General features: G+C 39.3%; 1 protein-coding gene across 1 annotated transcript in view; it reads left to right on the top strand.

Moving 5' to 3' along the window:
* The window catches only part of FRMPD4 (FERM and PDZ domain containing 4), a 156,233-nt gene that overhangs the window by 73,059 nt on the left and 61,921 nt on the right, over positions 1-21,253 (top strand). The window contains exon 3 of the mRNA XM_067566137.1: positions 3,374-3,476. Coding sequence (XP_067422238.1) covers positions 3,374-3,476 — 103 coding nt within the window. The remainder of the gene's footprint in view (positions 1-3,373; positions 3,477-21,253) is intronic.

The following is a 21,253-nucleotide window of genomic DNA, read 5'->3' as shown; positions in this document are numbered from 1 at the left end:
CTTTAAAACTAGACTCTTGTAAGTGCTTTAAAATCCTAATGGTTAATTAGTTGCTTTGAAATTTGGTGTGCCTCACGGGGGGCTGGGGGAACATTGGTGATCCAAATTTGTCCAAGAGGTTTCTTGAGTTACAGCCCTCGCCCTCCCCAAAACCTGTTTCCTTCTGCTGCCTTGTACTGTTAAACTGAGAAGTATTAACAAATGCATGAATCACAGACCTCTTGATTGCTGTGAACTCGCCCTTCAATTAACATAACTAAGGAAAATTTAATCACCAGCCCCCACCTCAGACAAAAAAAATTTCTGGACGGAGTGACTGGAGGGTTGCTACAATTTGTGAGGTCATGGCTAGCAATTTTATTTGGGGGGAATGTGCACTCCAACCTCCTCCCCGCCGCCCAGCTCTGCCTGTGCAACTCAACACCCTCATCCCAACCACCCTGCAGCCTCAATTCTGCCAGTGCACCCCAGCTCCCATGAACTCCACATTAGAGCCCTACGCGGGACTATTTTAAATCCCGCTCCCATCCCATCCCGCAATGTCCACTCCCGCTATTATGGCAGCAGGTCCTGCAGGACCTGCGGGATCCCAATCCCACTGCAGGGCTTTACACTAGTCCCACACTGGACTCTAAGCCACAGTGCAACCCAGCCTGCCAGAACCCCAACTCCACAGCTCTGACAGTGCTCCCCAACCCCTCTGTGATGCATCTTGGGGCACCCAGGGCTGTACGTTTGTGGCCACCTGCCTCCAGCACAAGGGAGTCTTGCCTGTATTAGCTCCCAAACACAACCAGCCTGTTGGCCACTCAAGCAATCTCCTCTGGCCTATGCCAGCCCTGTGTTTGCCCTGCAAGTTGACAATAGGTGGCTCCAAGTCCTTTCAAAGTGTCTCTCTGTGTTATTCAGCCCCTAATCATTGGATACCCACGGAAATCCCGGATCCTCCATTCCCAAAGGAACAGTGCCCCAGTTTACCTGCTTTACCTTAGACTACTGCTCCTGTATCACACACAGCACTCGAGTTCAATTATAACAGAACAAATGGAAATGTATGTAGAAGAAACTAGAGATTCAAACAGAAACAAGTGTAAGTGATGGAAACAAATGGTTCCATATAAAATGAAATCATAAAATGTGAACTGGGCCCTTACCTTTCCTATCTAGTAAAACAGATTCTTATCCCAAAGTTCAGATTTTTGCTGTATTTGCTAGTCCTGAGGAACTAGGATCTAGTCTTCCATGAAACACCCAGTTCATCAAGGTACCTCCTCAGTGAATGGATCCGGAGTGTCTCTCTCCACGCTGTGATACACTGAGTCAGTCTTTATTCACAGACACAGCCATCCCCTCACTGTCCTATCATTCCTTTTCGCTTCCACGTGGTGTTGGTGTTTATAGTTTGTCTGATGGTTTCTCATTGATTTTTCTGTGTTGTTGCAAAGGTGAACAATTGAGCAATACATTATATAATCGGCTAGCCAGGGAAGGGTGAGTACTCCCTTCTACTGGAATGGGCCATCACTGAGACACGTTCTCTGGTGACTCAGACTTGTTTACACTTAAAACACTACAGCAACATAGCTGTGCCACTGTAGTGCTTCAAAGTGGACACTACTTACAGCAATGGGAGGGATTCTTCCATCAGCATAAGTACTCCACCTCCCCAAGAGGCGGCAACTAGGTCGATGGAAGGATTCTTCCCTTGACTAGTGCAGTCTACCCAGGGATTTAGATCAGTTTAACACCACCACTCAGGATGTGAATTTTTCACACCCCTGACTGACACAGTTAAACAGACCTAGTTACAAGCTTTTAGTAGAGACCTCATATGCTACCCTTTATGGATACATACCATGAAAGCGGTATATTAGATGTAATGAGTTAGTCAGATCTGGGACAGGAGTTGCTTGTAAAGAAGAGAGAACATTTTGCCAGCTGGCACCAGTTGGCCTCTATATTACACACCCTGAGCCCCATTTGCCATTCATTTGCCTTCTGCAAATGAACCGCAACCCCCCCTCCCCCCTGTATCCCACAGCTCTGCCATTGTGCCCCAACCACACTCACCCCAACCTTCCAGCACTCCAACGTTATTCCACTGTAACATAGTTGTCCTTCCTTCCAGGCACTGCATGTAAGTCAGGTTATAGGAGGGGGGAAGTAACGGCAACAGAAACGTTTGTATACCAGGGAGATGCGTTCTCTGATTGCGGTGGGGAGGGGTGAAGTTGGAGGGGAAGAATGTACTGAATGGGCCAGGGGCATGGCTGGGAAGACCCACCTGATGGGGCGGAGAGAGAGGGCCACCATTGGCTGGCTCAGTATGCCAATTGTGGGACATGATATGTACAACTGCCTAAATGACTATTAATTCGTAACAGCATATCTTTTCCTGTTCAAAATTTAGGAAATTCAATGGCAAATAATTATGTTAATGCAAAGTTAAGATTGCTTGATGGTGTGTCATCTCCTTGCAGAATATTGAGTCAATCTTCTGAAAACCAGGTACCGTATTTCCCCATGTATAAGACGCACCTTAATTTTGGGGTCCGAAATTTGAAAAAAAAAGTGTATTACATAAAGTTATTGAACTCAAGTTTTATTCATGATAAATGCAAGTAAAAAAATCTACAACCACTGTATAAGACGCACCCAGTTTTTAGACCCCAAAATTTTCGAAAAAGGGTGCGTCTTATACATGGGGAAATATGGTAATGCACAGTTAAAGTTGCCCGTTTAAGTATAAACATGCCCTCTTTCAGCAATGCCTCTATATGCCCCGGTAATACACATACCTTTGCTCTGCCAACCCCACAATTGCTGAAAACATACAAGCTCTTCACCTCTTTTGACAACCCATTCACATTCACCCACAGGATTCCAGCCAACACTATTAAAGGACAAAAAGGAATTTGCTGTTGTACAGAAGTTTTAGTTTTGCTCATTTCAACCCTCTGCAAGGCGACAATGTACCACCAAACAATCTTAACCTTATATTTCAGTAGAGTTGGAAACCAAAGCTCTTGGCCAAAACTTTGATATATTTGTGCCTAAAGTTAGATTTCTATTGTAATTCCACATAGGCACCTAAATAAAAGTGGCCTGATTTCCAATGGTGCTGAACACCTGCAGCTCCCATTAACTTGTCTGTGAAAATCAGGCTTTGGTGCTTAAATACAGTTTCAGGAGCCTAACATCAGGCACTCTAGTATGAACATTTAGATTGTTAGCTTCCTGGTGAGGACATATTACCAGCAAAGTACTTTAAAACTCCAAGCAGAACTGTGCCTAATACCTGCACAATAGAGGAGACTATCCATGTGTTTACAATGGTTTACTAAACCTGTGCTTATTTCTCATTTGTCTCCAGGTGGCCCCTCTGAAGGAAAACTTATACCAGGAGATCAGATCATAATGATTAATGATGAGCCAGTCAGTACTGCTCCAAGGGAGAGAGTCATCGACCTTGTCAGGTAGTTGATGTGTCCTCTGCCTTTGTCCTATAAAATAAACCACGAGCCCTGTGACTTACTGCCGGTAGTACAGTCACTTGATAATGTGGCATTCTTGCCTTCTCATAGCAAAGAAAGTGGAAAATGATGTCACTGTATTTACAACAAATGTTGGTGAAATTGTGTATTACTGAAGGGAAATTTCCTTACATATATACTGTGGGAGTATGAATAGATGTGAAAACATATATTAAGGCCCCTCCAAAAGCATTTGGAGGACAGGTAACCTCGACAATTAAGGGTTGTATTATATGCAGGGCTTGAAAAACCCACTCTCTTGGTTGCTTGGGTAAGTGGAATGTTGGAACAGGTTGATGGGTTGACTGGGACAGGGTACAGAGTATTTGGCATTTTTGTCTTCTTCCCTGTGGGTGGAAGCAAAATAATCCCAGTGGTTGCTCCTCTATACTGCTTTTTTTTTTAAGGACAGTAGTGGAGTGGGATTAAAGAGGGAACAGAGTAGTCCAGTATTGGGGACTCTCTTACCTGCAGGGTTGGCGAAGGTAGGAAGAGGTGAGCCTATGAGTGGATATGTGCATATAAGTGTGTGGGGGAGTGCCTATTGGGTGGTGCATGAGGAGAATAAATTATAAAAAGTGCAGGACAGAAAGAGGAGGGAAAGAAGTTAGAGAACAGAAGACACTAGGAAAAGAAAAATGAAGATTGTAATAGGGTGGAGGAAGAGAGAAGGAAAAGAGGGAACAACACACAAAGATGCAACATGATGTATAATAGGAAAAAAAGTGGAGTGAAGCCACAGAGATAAAAGAAAGCATAACAAAACTCAGGAGCTGGATTAAGTTAGAGTATGTTTTTACACGTTTATGAAAAAGAAAGTTGATTGGCAATAAATATCATATACAGTTGTTTTAAACTTCAGAGGCCTGACTCTTAGAGGACAGTGTGTTCTGTGTACTTTTTCATTTGGGTTAGTAGGCTTATTCCTTGGGCTAGCTGGTGTGAGGGAAAATTTCAAGCTCTGATTGTATACATCCTTTGGCTGATAGGTTAAATGGAGGGTCCGTCTGTTCAAATCTGGCAGCCATCAATGTTGAAAGTAAGTTGCCTGACACTTTTATAAAAGAGTCAGTTCTGAATTTCAGTTTATGAACTTCTGTAGTAACTGTGATTCTCTGGGGTGATTCAGTTCACAAAGCATAGGATGAAGTGCATGAGAGCTGGAGGCAGAGTGTTCTCAGTCAAGGGGATCTGACTGAGGAATAAAACTTCTACAGGAGATTGGATGACTCCAGAGTCTGACCGTCTTTAAGAAATGCTGTGTAACCTTCCTTTTAAAAAATCCTTTCTACCATAGCAAGAAAGATACCCACAACAGTGACACCACAATCCTGAAAAATTAAAAAAAAAAAAAAAACTGTAACAAACAACTCAACCAACAAATAAAAATGAAATATTAAAGCAGAGATTTACCACAAAAAGGAAGAAATATTAAAGTCTCTATGGAGTCCATTTAGGAACTTTACTATTGCTATTGATTTTAAGTGGAAGCATTCAGATACTATAGTGATGGGTGGCCGAATGAAACAGATAGATAAATAGTATTTAACTGGTCATTGTAAACATCTTTGGGATACCTTTATGCTACATAAAACCATCATATTGTAGTTTATACTCTTTCCCTGATTCTTTGGGATGTATGACATGTAAGTCCCATTATCAGTAGTGGAAGGCATGACCCCCATCAAACTCCCCTGTTGTCAGCAATTTACAATAATAATAGAGAAAACAGACTAATTAGGATTGAGGTAAATTGGGTCTAAATCTGAGGGAGGTCCCTCTGCCACTCTCAGAGAAGGGCAGTTGAGAAGCTGATCCATCCTCCATGTTGAATATGAAACTAGTACTTTCTGATCATATTGATTCCTTAGATAGTGTCTTGGCCAGGCTACTGTAAACAATCCTTTAAGTGTTGTTGAATTTAATCTTTTCATAGTGCTTTCCATAAGATTGAATCGTATCACTGCCCTCCACATATGCCTGCCTCTGAGACTTTGTTAGAAGTTGCCTTTTCTTTGATGAGTTTCACAAAGGACTGTATTAGCAATATGTACAACACTCCACTTAAAGAGCTTATCATCATTCCAATGGGGACATCTGGAATGAGCAGACAAGGTGTACAATCACTACATCATGGCAGAAACAGTTCTGTGCACCACCACAGTAGAGCATATCCATAACATATCTAACCCAAGGTCATTCTTGGGTCAGACACATTCATATCTTTTGAAAGTGATGCATAGTCTCAGTTTGCAACACAGACGGAGGAAATTTTGAAATCTTGCTTTCTGACTGGTAGGCAAATGTCTGCAGTCAATGATAGGTAAGCTGTCTGCCTGGAGAAGGATACGTATAAAAAAGGATATAACCACATAGTATTGCAGGGGGGGGAAGAAGGGGGAGGTATGCATGACCTCGTATACTGCAGATCAGGTATAACAACTGCTTAGCATTAGCTCTGTGAAATTTGCTTCTATCCAGCCCTGCCAAAGAAGCTTACTGTAAAACCAAGAAAGGATTTGCTTTTATAGTTGTAGCGAATGGGGGGGGGGGTCGTCTCATTTGAAAATATAACAACCTTGTGCCAGTGGAAAAAAAACTTCAAAAGTGTTTTAACACTAAAGATAAAATAGATCAAAGTAGTGTTTTAAACTGGAATATGGGCAGGAGTCAATATTTCAAATAAAACTGTATACGAAAATTAGAGTTGTTGAGCCAAGCCGTGAATATTATATCAGAATATAGATTCTGTTTAATTTCTAATTGCATGCTAATCAAATTCAAGTAAATGTAATGGGGAAATTTCTTTATGAGAACAGTACTGTTGTTGAAGGGAACATCAACATGGGGATATTGATTAAATGTTACTTTAAATCCAAAGGAAAAAAGATTTATACTTCAGAATCCACACCAAAAATAGTATCTGAATAGTGATGAAATTATATAGCTGTCTTTTCCCATTCTGTCATTAGAAAAGACCACTTTCCCAACCAGTAAATTAGCGACATTTGTTTCCTCAAAATTGGCAGGCGCTGCCATTTTGTATCAGTTGCTTCCCTTTGGAATGGTTACCATTAGTGCCAAAGCTCCTCATTAGCTTTTTCCTTCCTGTGTGATGCAAAATGAGTAGAAAATTACTGTGGTATACTGCATGCCAGCTTTAGTAAATGATGGAGGCAACACATACAAATTTGCAATATTGCATCACTTCACCTCTGTTCAGGAAATTTTAATATTTTATTACATGACCTGGGGTTCATTTTAGAACTGGTTACATTAAAACAGGCCTGTTAACCTTCCCATAAGCTGCCTAACTCTAAATTCTGAAGCAACATCTGGGTGGTTCAGAGATTTCTCATCAGAGACACAGTAAAGGATTTTGTTTGTTTTTAAGTAATCTGTGCTTGTAAATTTAGAAATACTATTGCGAGGCTCTGAGGTCTAGAGAGTAGCAAGGATATACATTATATAATAATGAACTGAGTCTGTAGTTTATTCTCATCCATCTCATTTTTCTTGATTCCTGCTTTACTAGTAACATTTAATTAGAGTTCAGGTCATCTCTGAAACCCACAGTTGCAGAGATACTGGTAGTTCATGGTTTGCAATTGTAACATGTAAACTCTCATTATTTCTGCTAATGTGCAATGGCTTTTAGGTTGTATTCTACTCTGAGCTATTTCAAGGAAGGCACACAGCAGTCATATTTATAATATTCCTTTAAAAAAGCAGATCACATTTTTATGAGGTGGTTGCGTTTTAAAAGGGCTCTCTTCCGGAACAACACTATTAAAACTGGAAAAAGGAGATGACTTGTAAAACAATTTCATTTGCAAATGTATCATTAATATCTAGGCAAGGAGTAGGCAAACTGAATACCAAATAGATAAGATCTATTTAAAGAACAGACTGTGCAACACTGTAGCAGCAGCTGCTGATCTTGTTTTTATTGTACAGCTGATACAAATTCTTTGACTCTTAGTTAATTATGCTGTGATGAATTTATCTCCCATACCGAGGGGTAGCTTTAATATCAACACAGATTTTTGTGTGTTTGAAAGAGATGAACTATGCCAAACTAAACATGTTATAGGGTATAGAAATTAATTGCTGACTAAATGCTTGAAGTCCTTGGAGGTTTTATAGTATTACATTTCTCACCAACATTCCTTATTTTTAGTAATTAATTTAAAACTTACATCAGCATAGTTAAACAAGTCAATATAGCCAAGTCACTTTTATCATGGTTAGCGAAATCTTTTTTTAATAAGTTATTTGCCTCATAATATAATGTAAGGTGTGTGTGTGTGTGTGTGTGTGTGTGTGTGTGTGTGTGTGTGTGTGTGTGAGAGTATTTTGAACATGTTAGTATTTAGGAAGTATGTGTGTTTTATGTATATGCACATATATTTTATGTATATGCACACACACACTCATTCTAAGATTTACAAATTAAAGTCTTTTACTTAGCAATATGTTTTATTGACGATTACAACAATGACCGTGACCCTAGGCACCACTGTATTCACACTCTACATGCTACTGCAATAGTATTTGTTCAAAATATGCATTGTGAGGTATCATTTGAAAACTAATAACATTAATAACACTAATATTATCATTGTGAAATATGTGTAACAACATTATGTGTACATTCTGTGTGTAATGTTACTAGAACATGTTTAAGACCAGACAGCTTAGTTTAGGTAAAGGTGATAAATAGGTTTGTCCTAGACAAAGGAACGTGGGTTTACCTCAATTACATATTAGCAGTAAACAAAGCCATGAAGCTAAACCAGCCGGGTTTAAATGGAGGCTGAACTCAAGAGAGAGAAATAACATGGCTTCTGCATCTCAGACAGACACATGAGACTGAATCCCCAGAAGGCCTTCCTGACTTTTAGGTCAAAGACATCCCTTTGGGAATATAAGGGACAGAGAGAGACTCCATCTTCATCCTTCACCTTAAAGAGACAGTAAGCAATTTGTTCTCTGTGATGGGTCCTGGCCAGGCTGGCCAGTAAAAGGCTGGTAAAAGGACTGTGGATGAGGGAAAAACTATGTTAAAGAAAGATGGTATCCGGCTAGATGAAATTTTAAGCTTTTAGATGCATGTTTTCATTTTTATTTGCTTGTAACTGTCTCTACCTTTATTCTTTACTTGATATCATTTAATCCATGCTCTTTAATTAATAAACTTGTTTTGCTTTCATTATAAATCATTAGGGCTGGGTAAATTCCATAAAGTGTGTTCTTCTTATAAGCTGGCAGGTTGGAGAGGCAGAGACCCAAATACTTTTTCTGTGAGGGTCTTGTGAGAGGGACTGGTCCCCTACAGTAAGATGGTTTTTGGGTGAATTCAAGGCTGGAAGGGTGCCCAGGTCAGTCACCTGTTTGGGCAAAACCAGGGTGAGGCTGTTGGAGTCCAATCTCTGACTCAAAGCTACACAGCCACAAAACACCCAGGATTACAAGGCAGGCATTAACTGAATACCTTACTGGCCTGGGTTAAACAAATGTCACAGTGACACACAAACTTTCTCACCCAATATAACAAACAAAAATAAAGTCTGGCTATTAAAGGATTTGATAACAGCAGCCTTCACTTTAATAGCACTGTAAAAATTCTCTCCTTTTATTAAAGTAGGCCTCCAGTTCTTTCCACAAATAGTCTGGTTTTTTTCCATTGCAGAACTTGCTCATAGATCATTGTTTGCTTCGAGTTTCAGTTGTGTTTTACTGGAGGTTATTTTTCTTGGCATTTGGTTGTTTTATTAAAGGAAATGTATTTTCACTTTAGAAAAAAGATGGGGTCTCTCTGAGACTAATTTACTGCTGTAATAACGTTATTTCAGTTTTTGCAGTATTCCACAAAAAGACTAATTGTAAATCTGGAACAACTGAGAATAGCTCAATCCATTATGTGGTGTCAGCTCTATTTCATACTTAAGAGAAGTGATTGAAAACCATCTGAAGTAACCATTGCCTTGACAAATTCACACATCCTGCAGTTTAAATATCTGGAGGGTTCTTTCCCTTTAATTTTACAATTTCTTTTTTCTCTCTAATTTTACAATCAAAGAAGTTGCATGTTGCATTTTTATTGCTACCATGAGATGTGAATGCAGTATGCATCTTTTTTTATCCAGCTATCCATCATGGCTAAACATGCACATCGCTGTGGAGATTCATTTGATTGACTGCATGTACTCAGTTGATGGGTATGGTAGGTAAAAAAAGATTCTTTCTTCAACAACAACATAGCAAAATAAATAAAAATCAGATATATTCAAGCACTACCATATATTTCTCCAAGATATTACATATCAACCAAGACATTTGACATCTACTTTTCCAGTAGTGCACATGTATGTTAAATCAGTATTGCAGTAAACCAATGTTTGTGGACTACTACTGTAGCCTCGTGTTTGTAAGTAATAAGCATGTATGTGCGTCCGTGTTATGGTATTGTACTGACAGCTAAGTGGATAAATCCAATAGTTCCAGATACTACATGTTTTGTTTTGGTGTTTGATGTGAACCATTGTTGTTCTGAGCCTTTGAGTTTTAGTATTGAACATGTTTGAGAATTCACAAACAGAAGGGGTGAAATCCTAGCCCCATTGAAGTCAGTGGGTGTTTTGTCATTGACTTCAAAGAGACAAAGATTTTTACCTAAGGCAGATAAATGGCACCTAGAGTTAAGTGGACTGAGAATAGAGCTGGGAGTCAGGACACGGGGGTTCAGTTCCTGACTGACTCTGTGAAATTAGAGACATCACATAAGCCTCTTAACCACGTTAGCCGGAGTCAGTCATCTGTAAAATGGGTTTAAAAATGGTTAAACCTTGTTAAAGCGTCTTAAGAACTGAAGATGGGGAAATAATCTTAAAGTATCATTTGTTGTTATTAAAAACCAAAATCAACCATGGAATTTCCTCTTTTAAAGCAATTCTGCCTGAAAAGAAATGTACACCCATTCACACTTCCTATTTTTGAGCAGTAGGCTGAACTACCCTAGAAAGATTTGGGCACAAGCAATGAACAAAGTGGAATGCAATAATCCAAATGTTCAGAACACTTATTCCTTTATTTTTATAAGTTCTCTTTCAAATTTATCAGGCTGGATACTTTGTAAAACCAGCAAATTGTCGATAAATAACTTTGACCTTTTCAAAATTTCTGAGTTTGATGTATCATCCAAATGAAGTATTATGCCTCAGGTTACATCATCATGCTATGTTACCCTTTGGAAAGAAGAATCATCGCTGATAAATTTCAGGTCAGCTATTCAGTAATAAATTGCTATGTGGCTAGTGAGCGCTATGGTTAGGAAAAGGAGATGTGGAATGGCTGTGCTGAGAGCAAAGAAATTGTACAAAATGACTTTTTTGATTGAGAACCAACAAGTGTAGCTTTTATCTTTCTGGTTTGATAGAAGCTGACTTACTACTTCCCTTAAACTTAGACAAAATTAAAACTTGCTGGGAAGATCTAAATATAATAAAATGCAGAAAACGAAGAGTAAGGTGCTTTAAAATCAATGTGACAAAAGCCGAAAAAGTCAGATTTTTTTAATTGTCTTTATCTTTCCTTGTTGTGCTTTGATAATATAATCTACATGGTACTTAATCATGCTTTGGGGACCCTTCAACTTGTAGATGTAAGAGGGCAAGTTACAACAAAGCAGCAGAAGATGGTAGAATGTCAGATCTCTCTATTGAGCAGGACACACTGGCAAGTGAATGATAGACACAGGGAAGGATTTAAGCAAATGTAGTTCCTGAAACTATTTTTGTTTCCTTTTTTAAAAATTAACTAGCTTTCACATTGATGGTGGTACTTTTAAGGGCCAAATTTCCAAAAGTGCACACATTTTTCATACACCCATCTTAAATGTACAAATGCATGATGTGCACATACAAGTCAAGGACTTGCTGCTCACCTGCCTGTGTGTACAACCCAAACTTTTATATATGCCAAAATTTTCTGATTAGCTCTGCTAATTAACCAGCCTGCCAAAACCCAGAGAACTGCCAAAAGGGTTAACCATATAAAGACAGATTTTCAAAGGTATTTAGGTGCCTAACTCCCATTGATTTCAATGCAAGTTAGGTGCCTAATTACTTTTTTAAAAAGTGGCCCATAATTGAATTTCAATGACCGAAAAGAATTAATTCCCAGTTAGTGCAAAGAATAGAAAGGAAAAAGGAGTTGCAAATGGTCAAAGATAGACTCCTCGTAAGAGAAAAGACTAGCTGAATCCTTCTAAAAGCAATCAGCATGGGGTCCGCCAGACATTTGAGGTAGAGAGGACCAGAATTCAACTATGAAAGTCCTATATTCAGGCCAAACCTGTCTTTATATTGGGAGTGATGATAGACATGCTCGAGTAGATAATAAATTTGGAAAATAATAATGGGGAAAAAAAAAGGTAGGAGAAACATAATTTGAGGTTGATCGTGTTTTTTTCTTTTTAGTCAGTTTCCACAGTTAATATTCTCTACCTGTTTGACTTTCCACTTATGTGCTGCTGACGCATTCCAGCCTCTACTGGACTAGTGGAAGCAGCAGCAGCAATAACAGGGAAAAGTTTAATCAGATTTTATTTCATACAGAATATCTCCCTCAGGGATTCAGTATTCTTACTTTGTCTTCATATTATACCTTATATAAAAAGAATATCAAAAATCAAACCTCAGAGATGAACCCAGAATTCAATAAAAACTGACTTATCTCCTCCCCACAGGCAGATTTTCTGTACAGAATGTAGCTAGTAACAGTATGTGATGAAGTGTAAACTGTTTTGTTAGTTCTTGTGTCTCTTTCTACAGGCTGGAGGCTCTGAACTATTTTACTTTCTCAATAACAAAAAATCATTTTAATCCATTGTTTTCACTCTTATTCTCAGTAATTCAGTTTAATAAAACCAGAAGGTTCATTGAAATCCAAGTTTGTACTGATTACAGGTCACAAATAAAGAACTCAAGAGAGACAAAGGTCTTGTCACCTCCTACCGCGAGAGATGTTACCACTGTATGAAATCCACTTTTCTTTTAGCTTTTTCACCTGGTCTTCTAGACATACCTCAGTGCACAAAAAAGACATTTCTTTTTTTCCGTGGAAAAAAAATGGTACCATTGGCTGCACATTCTTGTGTTTTTACACTTTACATACAAAAATAGGAGCCATGAGGCTAAATCTCTGTAGTGAAATTTTCACTCCATCCATTCTGTTTCTATTCAAAAAAAATTTTCTGTGCATCATTACAATGACATTTTCCCTTGGGAAAATAGAAACAAAGCATCTCTGATGCAGCTAAGTCACAGGGGGAGACCCTGAGTACCATCAGAGATGTACAACTGCTGAGGAGAGGGCTTTAGGGGAGAACAAAGCATGAGCTACTGAGGTGGGTGAGTATGCAGATCGATATAGAACTGACCTGAAACAAAACAGTGCATTTCTGGTTCAACAAACCAAAATATTTCTACATTTTCAAATTGAACTTTTTTAATATCTTTTCATTATGCAAACAGTTTCTGTATTTTAACGTTTTGTCTTAATTTGGAACAAAAACGGGTTGAAATATCAGGATTTCCCACGGGACAGAAATTCCATTTCGCAACTGCTCAAGTCATAACCTGCTTTTATTTTGTAGAACACATAGATAGAGAGAGTGACTTTGAAACATCTGCAGCTTCTGTTTATTTGAAGTCCCTCTGTGAGTTGAGGCTAGTGTTTAGCCTCAGACCTAGGAAAGGCTAGGGGTTAAAGGTCCGTGGCCTGGTCCTCCACAGACTTCCTGTGTGGTCTTGGACAAATCACTTAGTCACTCTTGGGCAAGTCATTTGGGCAGGTCACCATCATGGTAGATAGCAAGCTAAACATGAGTTCCCAGTGTGATGTTGTAACTAAGAAGGCAAACATGATCCATGGATGCTCAAACCAGGGAACACTTATGACATTATCCAAATCATTTATGAAGATATTTAATAGAACTGGACCCCAGTCAGATTGCTAAGAGACCACTCTCAATATGCCCTTCCTGCTTGACTATGAACCAGATACGGTTTTCTAACCAGTTGTGCACCCACCTTATAGTAAGTTAGCATAGGCTATATTTCTCTAGTTCATTTATGAGAAGGCCATGTGAGACAATATCAGAAGCCTTACTAAAGTCAAGATCTGTCATATCTACTGCTTCCTCTCACTCATAAAGCTTGTTACCCTCTTAAAGAAGATATTAGTTTGGCTTGGCATGTTTTGTTCTTAACAAATCAATGTTGACTGTTACCTTCACCTTACCTTCGCCTACCTATCACCTTATCATCTTCTAGGTGCTTACAAATTGATCGTCTGATTATTTGCTCCATTAGTTTCACCAAAGTTAAGCTGACTGGTCTATAATTCCCTGGGTTTTCTTTATTTCCTTTTTTATAGATAGGTACTATGTTTTCCCTTTTTCCAGTTGTCTGGGATCTTTGTCCTCCACAAGTTCTCAAAGATAATCGCTAATGGCTCAGACGTCTCTTCAGCCAATTCCTACAATGTATTTTGTCAGGCCCTGCCGATTTGAGGGCATCTAACTTGTCTAAGTAATTCTTAACTTTTTCTTTCCCTATTTTAGCCTCAGATTCTAGCCCGTTTATACTGATGTTTACTGTGGTAGTCATCCAATCAGTGCTAATCTTTTTGGTGAAAACTAAAACAAAAAAGGCATTAAATACTTTGGCCATTGTTGCTGCATTTTCTGTTATTCTCTTTCCCTTTTCCTTGAGTAATGGACCTATCCTGTCCTTGGTCTTCCTCTTCCTTCTAATGTATTTGTAAAATGTTTTCTTGTTACCCTTTTTGTTCCTAGCTGGTACAATCTCATTTTGTGCCTTGGTCTTTCTAATTTTGTCCCTACCTATGTGTGTTGTTTTTTTAATACTAATCTTTTGTAATTTGACCTGGTTTCCACCTTTTGTACGACTCTTTTGAATTTCAGGTAGTTGAAGATCTCCTGGTTAAGCCAGAGTGGTCTTTTACCATACTTTCTATCTTTCCTACTCTACACATAAAGACCCCTTCTGCCCTTAAAATCCATTAATAGCACAGCCCTACCTCACAGAGCATTTTGAGGATAACTATATAAAAGATTGTGAGGTATCCATTATTGTGATCCCTGGTGAATGAACAGAGGCTGATGATCTGCAGCAAAATCAACTAAAAAATCCCACAGGCCTTGGACTATCAGTCTGAAGAGTCATTATCTGTGTGTGCCTCCTACGTGCTTCCTCTCCCCATGGATTGACAGGAAGTTCAGCTTAATAGTTTTGGCAGCTATACCACTTTGGATGGGGAACATATTTGTAGAGGTGCTACGCTTATAGACTCATAGATTATAAGGTCAGAAGGGAACATTATGATCATCTAGTCTGATCTCCTGCACAACGCAGGCCACAGAATCTCACCACCCACTCCTATAATAGACCTCTAACTCTTCCCCGTTACCACCCAGTCCACATCCTCTGTTTTCTCATAGTCTTTCTCAGGTACAGAGTTGCTTCTGAAGTTTTGCCAGTAGCTGGCTCTGCATTGCTGTGGTATTCCATATAAATCACAATCTCCCTCCATTCTGACTCATCTAGGCCTTGAGCTATTTAGGCCTACCTGCTTTTGTCTGAACTATCCTCATGAATCATTAGTGCAGTATTTCATCTGGCTACTGTGCCCTTAACTGGGAAAAAATAAAACATACTGCACATAGTATTTATATTTTTACAGTACACTGCCTTGAGAACATACCTCTTCTATAGTTTTGCTTATGGCAGTCTCTTTTTGCCTTTAACGGTCAAAGTATTACGTTTATTCTGCACTGAAAAAATTTAAAATATGGGTTTGTCAATTTTTAAATTATGAATGTCAGAAATATTAGAAAGTTTTGCTTGTTGAAGAACTATTTTTCTGCTTCTATGCTATGGAAATGTGTGGCATAAATGCCTTAATTAGATTAATATATCTTACAGATCTCAGGGTTGTTAGTTTGTAATTGTAACCCATTTATTTAGAATGGGGACTAACCACTCTTGGTGTTTTGATTAAAGAGACAACAACATTTAATTGCAATATTTGTGCGGTAGTTACTTTATAGTAACTACTTTTCTGCCCATTTCTGAAATATGTAGGATATACTCCAAGTATTTTAAAGGAGTCATAGTCTATTGGGTAAACAGTAGGCTTTTAAAAAATTGTTCCATTATGTGCTTGCATCGCAGTCAGTGTCTTATTGCTTCTTTGGAGTTGTTAAAGTGTTTCAAGTACAAAAATAAAATGGGATTTTTTAATTGTCTAAATACTGGTCCTCTCATGCTAGCTTGCCTATGCTTCCATGAGAAATTTTCTTCAATTGATGCTTGTGAAATAATTTCAGTGCTTTTGAAAGTCTTTTTACATTGAGAAGAAAAAGTTCATGACAGGGTGGGCTGTTCACTCTGGTATCAAATAAACAAGGCAGGATGACATGTGAACTTGTTCTTATATTGGTCACATTATACTTAGGGAATAATGTAATTCCTCCAGCAAAATGGACCTAATGCAAAGACTACCAGTTGTCATTTGTACACTGGTTTGTTATATCACAAGAAGTGGCTACAGTCACTATAACATTTTTGTATATAGTGTAATGTAAGGAGACTCAATAATAATGTCATGGTATTAACAATATGTAGCACATTGCAATTATTAAAATGTAATTTGCTAGAAGTGACAATGCTGCTTCCCTATCTCCCCAGTGCCTAATCTACTAAAACTTCTCACTAATAAAACACGCCTGTAACAACGAAAATACTAATTGGCCACTGACCATTTTTGCAGTTTAAACATAATTTAGTTCACTAGCGAAATGGCTCAAGAATTTGTAGATGACTTGGTACACTGGAAAAAAGTACATTTTTAAATTTTGTTTTAAGAGCAGATCCTCCAGGGAAAAAATATTTTTAACATTCTATTTATTGATTTTAAGTGTGTGAACAACAGAACATTCATAACCATAAAAATACTAAAATACATAATATTTTGTGTGCCATGTTATATACTAGAGTCATGCAATCCTTTGCTGTCTAACAATAAGTGCTCCCTTCCCCAAGGCATTGTAAAAGGAAATGTTTGAAAAACACATTTAAAAAGGGGATGTGAAAGAGAGCAAAGCCACATTGCTTGTACATTAATCTTCAGTTTACTTGGGAAAAGTACAGTATAATTGTTCTCCAGCAAAATGGGCCTGATACAAAGCCAATTGAAGTCTATGGAACTCTCTTCATTGATTTCAATGGCATTTGGATCAGACTGGATGTGAATTGCCTCACAAATTATTTCTAACAGCAGTACATGGACCCTGCTGGCTTATATAACACACAGGGATCAACTATTTTAAAAAATATGTTTATTCATATTGATCCTAAGAGATACATAATTTTATGATAGAGCATCATCCCAATGTCCAGCCATTCTGACCCTTGCAGATGCATTTCCCACCAATCTACTAAATCCTAGCAGGCAGGTGTGTGACCTACCCATCTCCTCATATGGGCACCATAAAGTGACAGATGAAAATGGAAGGTATTTTAAGGAAGCCAAATCCAATTTTTTTTTCCTGCAAATGTTGATGGTATAAAATTCAAAACTAAACACTGTTTGCATATTCTTGATGTGATATGTTCTTTAAATGTGCATGCATCAAAATAAATAGTAATTTTAAGTAAACAAGATCTAGATCTAAAAAGGTTTTGGAGAAAGGTGACTTCACCTAAATTGTATCTTGTAAACACATCCTCACCATCATTTTTCACTGTCAGCATCTACTCGTCTTGCTTCCATATCAACACCTCCAGTAATTTGTTCTACAAAGTGTATTGTGCACTCAACGGTGGTGCTAATGTATATTCCCCAACAGCACTCTTCAGTTTTGGTTTTCAGCAGCAAAAAAGAACCAATCACTGTTGATATAATTATTGAGTGGCAGCAGGGAGTTAGCTCCCTTACCACATCACCTTCTTCTGTCTCCCAAATCAAATTGTTAAAGTTGTTGTAAGCTGATGGAGAGATTCACCAACCAGGAAAGGTAAGAGTGTTGCCAACTTGCAGTCATGTTTTGCAATATTCAAATCAAATTGTTAAAGTTGTTGTAAGCTGATGGAGAGATTCACCAACCAGGAAAGGTAAGAGTGTTGCCAACTCTTGCAGTTCAATCATGTTTTGCAATATTCAGTGTTGTCTTAAAAGCCTTGCTCCTGGAATCATGTGACTCTGGCTATGTCTACACTGCAATGTATGCCCAGGGTTTGAACTCAGGTTCAAACCTAACCCCCTTTCTGTCTACCCAAAAACTGCACTAACGCAGGGCTTGGACCCAAGGTCTCAGGATCCCCCAGTGGAGGGTTTGAGCCCAAGTCAAACTGAGACCCAGGGTTCAAGCCTTCTTGCTTTGCAGTGTAGATGCAGTCCTTTGGACTCATACTTTACTAGTTAGCCAAAAATATGTATCCCACAAGCAAACTTTCTTTGGTTAACTTTGGTGGCCGACGTGGGCGGAGTCACACCTGAGAGGTGGATATTGCCAACGGTCTACAGGGGCAAGAAGGAAGGGAGAGGCGAAGGACACGCCCTGTACTCTGGGATGGGTTTGGGCCCATTGAGTTCATAGGCGAAGGACACGCCCTGTACTCTGGGATGGGTTTGGGCAATCAATTTTCCCATGCAGCACCACAAACAAAAGGCTAGTGGCCACATTTTGGAAGGGCACTCGGAAGTCTGGATATGGGTGGCTAGACTCGAGCCCACATAATACAGTGTAGACCCTGGAGCCCCACAGTGGACCCAGGGTTCAACAGTTCCTAACCTGTGGTTACAAATGAATGTAGATGCTAAAGCCCTAGGTTAACTAACCCAGGGTCTGCTAACTCAAGTTCTGTTAACCCTGGGCTTACGTTGCAGTGTAGACATATTTTCGGTGAAAATATCAGCTGTCATTTAAAAGAAAAGTAAATTTCTAGCCTTCCTGGTTGCAGAGAAAGCTTTAAAACATGGACCCTTAAGGCTCAAACATAAGACAAATAAAAAGATGCAAAAATTATCATTTAAAAAACCCCTCATGGTGTGGAGCCAGTCTGATGATGATGAATGCTTTAGGTTGGCTCTGCTGAAACAAAAATTCCACTACAAACCAGTCCTTTTCCTCGGGGTTTTGCTTTTTTAACACAACGGAGTCCAAAAGAAGAGTAAATCAACTCAAAACACTTGGCAACCACTGCCAGAGGTCTTTCTAGCTTTCAGCAAGACAGGGGAGCAAGGACAGTTCCTTCTCTCTTATGGAGTCTCCTCCACCATACTTTCCGCTTTCCTTGTACTGCCTTACCCCAGGTCAGCCACAGGATAGGCTGGGATTCTAGTAACTCCTTGAATACTAGGATGTAAAGAATGCCTTCCTACCTCATCACAACTGCCTTCTCCTCTTGTATGATAGGTGAGAGATCATCACAACAAAAAAGTTTTGGAAATCTAATTCACTTTTTATCACTTTTGCTGTTTGTTTCTCACTTTTGCTGCTTGGTGTTTCACTTTCCATTCCTTGAATACCAGGGCAATGCTGTTTGTGTTTTGGATTTTCAACCCTGCATAGGGAAGGTTTCCTTCTTTAAACTCTTGTTCATTAAAATGTAGATTAAATAATCATATCAAAACATTTGGGATTTTGACATTGTCCCTTTAAAGAGTATATATTGTATTGTGCTCTTCAGTCGGATTGCCTTCTTCCATAGAATGTCCATCTTGGCTTAAGCATTAAACCCACAGAACTTTTTTCAGCATCAGAGTTTACCTTTACATTCTGTTATGGTCACTGAAGTTCTAATGGAGTTAATGAACTGAAATGTAAAGCAAATGTCAACCAGTGCACCTACAGTACCATAGGTAACTTCTGAATGTGTGCTCTGTCACAAATATGAATAAATAGAGTCCTCATTACTTGGCAAGGGAATGTAAGAATTTGCTATACTGGATCAGAACCAACATCTAGTCCAGTGTCCCATTTCTGACAGTGGCCAGAACCAGCTGCTTCAGAGAAAGGTGCAAGAAACCCCGCAGTAGTAGTGGAATAACCTGCCCCAGAGGTTGTTTTACACTCTGAAGCGTGATGATTCATATGCGTTGTAAAACTCTTGCTTATCCTTTTTTTTTTTTTTTTTTTTTAAAAAGCCAAACCATAACAACTCTGGATATTCTTGGTGTCCATGTAAATATCTAGGCCTCTTTACATGGATTGTATACTGACCTCTCCACAGTTAACCTTAGAGGTCCTTGCTTTCTTCCTTCCACGGGGCTTTGTGGTCTGTAACACTATCTCCTCCTGACTTGCTGTGTACGAAAGTAAGGGTCTCTTTGTTGAGAGTATAAAGGAGCCTTGTGAGTTCTTTCCAGTACAAAGATAGTTGCCCCCTTCTCCAAGATCTGAATATGGAAGTGCACCGCAGCATGCAGCTCTCCCCACTCCCGTGGAGAAGGAAGGAGTCATCCATCTCCACAGCATCATCTCTTCCCACTCGACTCTTCCCCTCTTCTAGACCCTAGATCTCTAGACCCCTCTTCTAGATCTGGGGTCTGCTCTGGAGGAGAGGCTGGAGATTGGATGAGCCAGGGGAAGAATTGGAGAGGTTGTTCCCTTTCTAGCCCAATGGAGAATCTTCAGAAAAGATACTTGTATTATCTCTTCTGCTAACCCTCCCCAGTGGGGGCTCCAGGGGTAATTGAAGCTAGATGAACCACAGTACAAGAGACTATTGAGGTGGAGAAGTGGTGAGCAGAGCCAGTGCAGATGGCTCTGGCATCCTGTGGGTATCCCTGGATTTGTAAGATTTGTGGGGATGAGGGAAAGAGGGAACAAAACACTGCCACCTAATGGGATGAAATGGGAAACCTCTCCAAGGGAGTTCTTTTTGAGATTTACCTCACCAGTGGCTCCTTATGATGGGTTTTCCCACAGGAGGAAATAATGTGACCTTGGTGGCTTGTCACAGTGGAACACCACAAAGCTCATGAGAGCCACTATTAAACTCTGTGAATCCTAGCCAGACAGCAGTACTACTATGATGATTAAAGCAAGTCACTTTCTAGTGGGAATTTTGTATATTCAGTGCACCAGAACCTCTAAGAGCAGATAAGTGCTATAGACCACTGCAGCATGCAGTACAGCCTAGGGAAGAGTTAGTCATTCTGTCTCATAGCATAAGGTGATGTAGTTAGTTGAAATGCTGAGTTCTGGGTTTTTCCCTTCTAGTAACCTTTGAGACTTTGTGAAAGCTTACCTTACCTCCCCTGAGCCTGACCTCCATTCTTCAAAAGAGCCGTAGGGAAGATAAAAGCTTTGAAAATTTCCTGGCAGACAGCAGGAGGGGAGGAGGGAAAAGTCTGACAGCTGAAAAAAACCCAAAAAGCCTTGCCCTTCCTTTTTCATGTAGAATCTTCTCTGCTAATTTTGTGAGGCCAGTTCTTCCAGGAAAACACCCTCCCCTGCATCCTGGCTTTTACAGAACCATGTGAATGTTGATAATTTATTGAACAGGAACTCATGCTCTGACACAGACCTTTTAACTTCATTGAAATGGAGAGGTTTCTGGGGAGGCAAAGCAGGGAATATAATAAATATTTCTCTTAAAAAATAAAAAAGAATAGTTGGGTGCACA

This window comes from Emydura macquarii, unplaced genomic scaffold (assembly GCF_026122565.2).
Source record: "Emydura macquarii macquarii isolate MOO-44397 ecotype Brisbane River unplaced genomic scaffold, CSIRO-AGI_Emac_v2 contig_2734, whole genome shotgun sequence".
Lineage (NCBI taxonomy): Eukaryota > Metazoa > Chordata > Testudines > Chelidae > Emydura > Emydura macquarii.
This window is presented reverse-complemented; position numbering and strand designations above follow the sequence as displayed.